Source organism: Choloepus didactylus (assembly GCF_015220235.1).
Source record: "Choloepus didactylus isolate mChoDid1 chromosome 26 unlocalized genomic scaffold, mChoDid1.pri SUPER_26_unloc2, whole genome shotgun sequence".
In the NCBI taxonomy this organism is placed as follows: Eukaryota; Metazoa; Chordata; class Mammalia; order Pilosa; family Megalonychidae; genus Choloepus; species Choloepus didactylus.
The window spans coordinates 1,038,503-1,045,813 of NW_023637615.1; the positions used below are offsets into that span (position 1 = coordinate 1,038,503).

The 7,311-nt window shown below is 41.3% G+C and overlaps 1 protein-coding gene across 1 annotated transcript; it reads left to right on the top strand.

Annotated features, from left to right (window-relative positions):
* Positions 1 to 1,055: 1,055 nt before the first annotated feature.
* Positions 1,056 to 3,824, top strand: LOC119525760 (zinc finger protein 596-like). Its single transcript, XM_037824552.1, has one exon. It carries the CDS (start codon positions 1,056 to 1,058, stop codon positions 2,997 to 2,999), a length of 1,944 nt encoding a protein of 647 aa, XP_037680480.1. The 3' UTR covers positions 3,000 to 3,824.
* The last annotated feature ends 3,487 nt before the right edge of the window (positions 3,825 to 7,311 follow it).

Consider the following 7,311-nt stretch of genomic DNA (forward strand, 5'->3'; position numbering starts at 1 on the left):
AAATTACAGAGAGTTCCTTTGCAGTTACTGAGAGTACAATTAAGCAAAGGTCAAAACCATTTAGTTGTTTTGCATGTTTCCTGGCTTGAGCAACCAGGGTGGTGAGAAGATCTAGATAAGGGGAAATGGATTTTACAGAAAAATTTAGCAAAAATAACCATTCCACAAGCTTATTATCTTGTAGAAGCAAACCATAGGGTATTTTGGGGTGGAAAAAGTCAGCAAGGACAATGGCTTTTGTGGGTTAACACGTTACACCTGGGCTTGTTGGATTTTTGCTTCCACCAATTGCAATTCCTTTTCTGCTGCTGGAGTTAAAGACCTTGGTCTGGTTAATTTAGAGTTCCCACAGAGCAAGGAAAATAAGTTTGTAAGTTCATAATTAGCTATACCCACTTCAGGGTGAAGCCAATTAATATCCCCTAGTAATTTTTGTAAATCATTTAAAGTGTTAATAACATCCCTATGAAGCTGTGCTTTCTGGGGACAAATTGTTAGTCTGTCAATGCTTGAACCTAAATACTGTACTGGCAAGGTGCATTGCACCTTGTCAGTGGCAACATTTAAACTTACATTTTGTAAAGCCTTTTGAATAGCAGTGAATAAAGCTTCCACTTCAGCTTCCTGAAGTGCAGAACATAAGATATCATCCATATAGTGGATTATATAAGCATTAGGAAATTTGGAATAGACCAGCTGCAAAGCACGGTCCACATAATATTAACAAATTGTAGGGCTATTTAACATGCCTTGTGGCAAAACTTTCCACTGATACCATTTGGAAGGAGTTTTATTGTTAAGAGACAAAATAGTGAATGCAAATTTTTCTTTATCTTGATCCACCAAAGGGATAGAGAAGAAGCAATCTTTAATATCAATAACTACTAAGGATCAGCCAGATCGCGTGAGACCGCGAAGGTAGCAGTCTTCTGGTGGGCGCGGGAAACGAAATACCCGACGGCGGACACAGCTCTGCTTCACTCACCTACTGCCCATCTGATTGTGAAGGAAGACAGTTGTCAGCTGAGCTATTGATAATGCAGTCATGGGAGTTAATGGCTTTCAAAGATATAGCCGTAGACTTCACCCAGGAAGAGTGGACATTGCTAGACTCGTCCCAGAGAAAGCTGTTCAGAGAAGTGATGCTGGAGAATATCAACCATCTGGTCTCAGTCGGACTCTCCGATCTCTCTTTGACCTTGTTCATGGGAGCAATAGTAGAAGGAATTCAGGTCTGCAAATTGGATGTGCTTTCCCAGTTGTCACAAGGAAAGAAAGTTTGGAGAGAAGGAATAGGACTTACCCAAAACCATTGTCCAGGCAAGAAAAGTCCATGTAAAAAGCAAAAAATGACAGTTTTGCACCTTACCTGTAGGAAAGACCATTCTGACATGTCATCGCAGATATCTCACACTCAACAGAATTCTTTTCAGTATAATCATTTGCTGGAAGATTCCACTCTCAGATCCACAGTGACTAAGCATGCATTAATTCCCATGGGAAAGAAACCATTTTTATGGAAACCGCTTGGAAAAGTCCTTAGTGACCATTCGTCTTTTAATCAACATAAGCAGATTCACAATACAAGTAAATCATATGAATGCCATCGAAGTTCTAAAACCTGTATTGAAAGCTCTGGCCACAGACAATTCAGTCGAACTCAAATTGGAAATAAGCCATGTGAATGTACTCTATTTAGGAAAACTTTTCACCTTAGACAACATGAGAAAATTCGGACTGGAGGGAAGCTCTGTGAATGTCCTTTATGTGGAAAAGCCTTCAGTCAATCTAACCTTCAAGAGTATGAGAGAGCTCACACTGGAGAAAAACACTATGAAAGCCATCTATGTGGGAAAGCCTTCAGTAATCATTCTAATCTTAAACAACATGAGATAACACACACTGGAGAAAAATGCTATGAATGCTATACATGTGGGAAAGCCTTTCATTATAGGTCTGCCCTCAGAGCACATGACAGAACTCACACTGGAGAGAAACTCCATGAATGTTATCTATGTGGAAAAGCCTTCACACAACGTTCTTATCTTAGACACCATGAGAGAACACACAGTGGTGAGAAACCTTATGCATGTCATATATGTGGGAAAGCCTTCCGTCATTGTTCTACCCTCAGACAACATGAGAGAACGCACACTGGAGAGAAACCCTATGAATGCAATACCTGTGGGAAAGTTTTTAAGTATTCTCTTTCCCTCATGCTACATGAGAGAAATCACACCGGAGAGAAACCCTATGAATGCCATACATGTGGGAAAACCTTCCCTCGTAGTTCTACCCTTAGACAACATGAGAGAATTCACACTGGAGAGAAACCCTATGAATGCAACACATGTGGGAAAGTCTTCATTCGTTCTTATTCCCTCATGCAACATGAGAGAACTCACACTGGAGAGAAACCCTATGAATGTAACACATGTGGGAAAGGCTTCATTCGTTCTTATTCCCTCATGCAACATGAGAGAACTCACACTGGAGAGAAACCCTATGAATGCTGTACATGTGGAAAAGCTTTCACCCGTTCTTCTCGCCTCAGAATACATGAGAGAACTCACACTGGAGAGAAACCCTATAAATGCCATACATGTGGAAAAGCTTTCAAATGTTCTTATGCCCTCCGAGTACATGAGAGAACTCACACAAGAGAGAAACCCTTTGAATGCTATACATGTGGAAAAGCTTTCACCCGTTCTTCTCACCTCAGAATACATGAGAGGACTCACACTGGAGAGAAACCCTATAAATGCCATACATGTGGAAAAGCTTTCAAATGTTTTTCTGCCCTCAGACTACATGAAAGATCTCACACTGGAGAGAAACCCTATGAATGCCATCTATGTGGGAAAACTTTCAGGCAGTCTGGTACTCTTAGAGAACATAAGAAAACACACTGTGGCAAGAAACCCTATGCATGCCATACCTGTGGTAAGGCCTTCAGATATACTTCTTCCCTCAGAAGACATGAGAGAACTCATACTTAAGAGTATCCCAATGAATGTCATCTGTGGGAAAAACTTCAGGCAACCTTCTCGTCTTAGAGTGCATGAGAGAACACACAATGGCAAGAAACCCTATGCTTGCCATGTGTGTTACCCTTCAGTCATTATTCTCAACTTAGACAAGATCAGAGAGTATACACAGGATAGAAACTTTACAAATGCCATATATGTGGAAAAGGCTTCATTTATTCTTCAGACCACATGGGAGAACTCACAGTGTCATGTAACCCCATGAATGTCATCTATGTGGAAAATCTTTTCTTGTAGTTCTTCCCTCAGAAAACATGAAAGAATGCACAGTGGACAAAAGCCATAAGAATGCCATCTTAATTTTTCTCTTATACAACATGAAGCTAATCAAATTTGAGAGAAACCTTGTGAATGTCATCAATGTGGGAAAGTCTTCAATGCTTTGACCTAGATGAAATGAGAGTTCTCACACTACGTGTTTTGAATATGCAAGAGATTTGAATCATAGCTTCAAATTTTAGACACACTAGAGAACTGACATACTGAAGAAACAGTATGTTCATAATCAGTATGATACCTTTTGTTATCAGTCGTATTTCATTTAACATAATTCATACAGGAGAGAATCTGTATGAATGCCACCAATGTAGAAAAGCCCTTAGTAGATGGTCTGATGTTATATCGTATGAGAGGACTCAGAACATAAATCTAATGGAAATGAAGATTCCTAATGGACTACTCTTATATGCAAGGCAGAGAAATTACATGTGAAAAATTCTCTCTGTATTCAATGTGGGAGTGCCCTAATTTGTAATTCATCCTTTCAATAAAATAAGTGGACACCATTAAAAAAAAAAAAAAAAAATAACTACTAAGGCCCAATTTTCAGAGATCATTCTGGGATTTGGGAGTCCTGGCTGTAAAGGTCCCATAGGCTGAATGACAGCATTAATACCTCTTAAATCAGTTAGCATTCTCCATTTCCCTGACTTTTCCTTTATAGGAAACACAGGAGAATTCCAAAGGCTAAAAGATTCCTCAACATGTTGCAATGTTAGCTGCTCTTGAACAAGTTCATGTAAAGCCTCCAATTTTTCTTTTGTAAGTGGCCACTGCTCTAACCAAACTGGTTTTGCAGTAGACCATACCAGTGGAATGGGCTGTGGAGGCTAATGAACAGCAGCCACTACAAAAAAGGTTCGTAGCCTAAACCAAAGTGATTGCATTTTGGAGTAATTTGTACAGGTGAAGAAGCACCTTGCAGATGTACACCTAGCCCATGGCCAGCATGTACCCCATGTCTGCCATCATTTTTTGACTCTGAATACTATATATCCCATTGGGGGGAATATGCACAGTTGTCCCCCATTGTTCAAGCAAGTTCCTTCCCCAAAGGTTTAGAGGCAGAGCAGCTACATATGGCTGTAATGTAGCTTTCTGTCCCTCAGGGCCAAGACAAGGTAAGGTGTTAACACTTTGCATTAATCCTTGTGGAGAACCAAGGCCCACAACACTAATTTGCACCTCTTGCAATGGCCAATGCCATGGTCAATGCTCTTGGCTGATGATAGAGATGTCTGCACCTGTGTCTATAAGGCCAGTGAATTTATGTCCATGAATAGTGAGCATGCACATAGGGCATGGCTCCTGAAGAGCCTCTGTAAGGAAAATGCCAGCTTTTCCAGTGCTGCCAAAACCCCCATTGCCCCATTGCTTTGAAGAGGAACCAATGGGGATATATGGCAACAGCAGAAGCTGGGCAATCCTTTCACCTTTATGAGCAGACCATGGAATTGTGGAAGACATAACCACTTGAATTTTTCCAGTATAATCAGAGTCAATAACCCCAGTATGTACACAAACACTCTTAAGATTAAGAGAACTACATCCAAGCAAAAGACCCACTGTCCCCCTAGGTAAAGGCCCATAATATCCAGTGGGAACCTTAACAAGAGAATTGTCAGGGAGAAGACATATCTCAGCGTTAGCAATAAGATCTGCTGCAATCCCTGCGGTGGCTGGGGAAAGTTCCAAGACAGAAGGCTTGGAGATGGTGGAGGGACTGCATGCAGATCCTGATGCTGGATTGGGAACACTCCCTTTTGGTGACGGGCTAGGAGCTTGCCCCGATTGCCATTTCCCAAAAAGGAAGTTCCAACTTTATGAAAGGCAGACCGACATTGGCTATCCCAATGCTGTCCCTTTTGACATTTTGGACACATATTAGGCTTCTTTTGAGGAGGCTTATTTTTAGAATTATTACATTCCTTCCTGGTGTGACCAATTTTTCCACAGGAAAAGCACTTTCCTGGGAATCAAGATTCAACCTGCAAATTAGCCATAGCTTGAGCCATCATTTCAGCTTTGTATCCTTCAGTTCCAATATCTTGGCATAAACAAATATATCCAGTGATGTCAGTTTTTCCTTTAAAAGGAGCAATAGCTTGCTGGCAGTCTTTATTAGCATTCTCATAAGCCAGCAATTGTAAGATTGTATTCACAGCCTCTAAGTTAATTACCTGGCATTTTATGGCCTCATGAAGCCACAGAGTAGAATCTGGATAAGATTCCTTTGGTCCTTGTAAAACTTTTTGAGAGGGCTGAGCACCTTTCCCTTTGGCCTCAATTCTATCCCAGGCCTGTAAACAACAATGCTGAATTTGCTGAATGGCCTGGTCATTGTAAACAGACTGATTTTCAATAGTAGAATAAGCCCCATTTCCCTTAACTGATCAATAGATATATTTACATTATTTCACTGATTATCTACAGCTTGCATCTCTGCATGCTCCATCCATCAGGTCCTAAACTGCAGGTATTCCCCTGAACTAAGGACTGTCCAAGCTAAGGCTGTCCAATCAATAGGAATTAAGTGAGAGCCTTCAGCCAAACCCTGTAGAATGCCAAATGTAAAAGGAGAGTGGAGCCCATAAGTTTGAACAGATTTTTTCAATTCTTTAATAATCTCAAAAGGGATGGCTTCATGAGAAAAACTGTATATCCCATTAGGATGATTAGCATCTTGGCCAGGAGGCATCTCCTCAGTTACTGTAACTGGGAAAGCAACAGGATAACACATAGCATCTAAATCCCCATGGAGCCTGGCCTCTGCAAGACCTTGCTGTATGCCAGAGAGGTGAGCAGGCTTAACCAGCAGAGTGCCACCAGGCATGGGAAGAGATGGTGGGGGAGGCAGGGTCCATTCTTCCCAGCAAGAGGCCATGGGGGGTTTAGAGTGAGTATAAAAGACCTTAGTACTCTTAATCTGGTCTTTATCATCATCGGAAAGGGGATCAGGATCAACATCATCTTCAAGCTCACCCCCCTCTTCCTCATCATCAGTTTTTAAGGGCTCAAGAACAGATTTAATTAAAGTTCAGGTGGACCAAATAGTAATGGGCAGGTTAACTCCCTGCAAATGTTTTTGCTTTAACTCTTTGCCTACCCATTCCCAGTCATGCAATTCAAGAGAGCCAAGGGTAGGAAACCAGGAATATTTTTCAATAACCTGCAATAATACCAAAATCTGTGATTTCCCCACCTTAACACCACAGGCCCACAGCAGCTGTCACAGAAGGGAAATATATGGCACATATTTATCGTGTCTCCCACATTACCCATTACCCTGCTACTATGCTTGGGGTTGTTCTACAAGGAATGCATAAAAACGTGGCCGTTACCTCCACCCAAGTTCCAGTGCCACTATACCTCAGTCATTCAAGAAATTCTGTCAGGAACCAGGTCTGGTTCTTCAGGCCCTACTTTGGGCAACAGTTGCTGCTGACAGAGCAGTGAAGGAATGAAACATGGACACAAAATATAAAGTTATGGGAGCAGGGGACTCAGAGCCTTGTAGGCAAAGTGCATCTCTGCTTGCTCCACAGCATATTTAACAGCTTCATTTTCTCACAGAAAATAGGGGAGTTACTAATAGGCCAGAGAAAGCAAGATAGGGAAGTTAGCAAAACAGGGAAGTCAAGGACAGATCATCCAAGACTTGCATGCTTCTTGTATCAACAAAGCAGGTGCTAGGGAAGTCAAGGATGCATTCCCAGCTCAGGCTATTTTACCACAGTTCTGAACAAAACCCTCATGCCCATGAGAAATTGCCATCTTCTCTCTTCCTAAAAAACATGGTGTTCTAATGAGAGAAGCTAAATGAAGTTCCTATATTGAGTGATACAGACATTTTTGGGTAAAAATGTGTATTATTTTAGTGGTCTCTGACACCTGAACCTCTGTATTTGAGGTCTTTTTTAATGGGAAATACTTGGGAATTTTATATAATCTCTTTGGGCCTCATACAGGTGTTTGAAGGTTCAAT

Excerpts from the sequence above, each read along its gene's own strand:
- LOC119525760 (XM_037824552.1), top strand. The coding sequence starts at position 1,056 with ATGGCTTTCAAAGATATAGCCGTAGACTTCACCCAGGAAGAGTGGACA.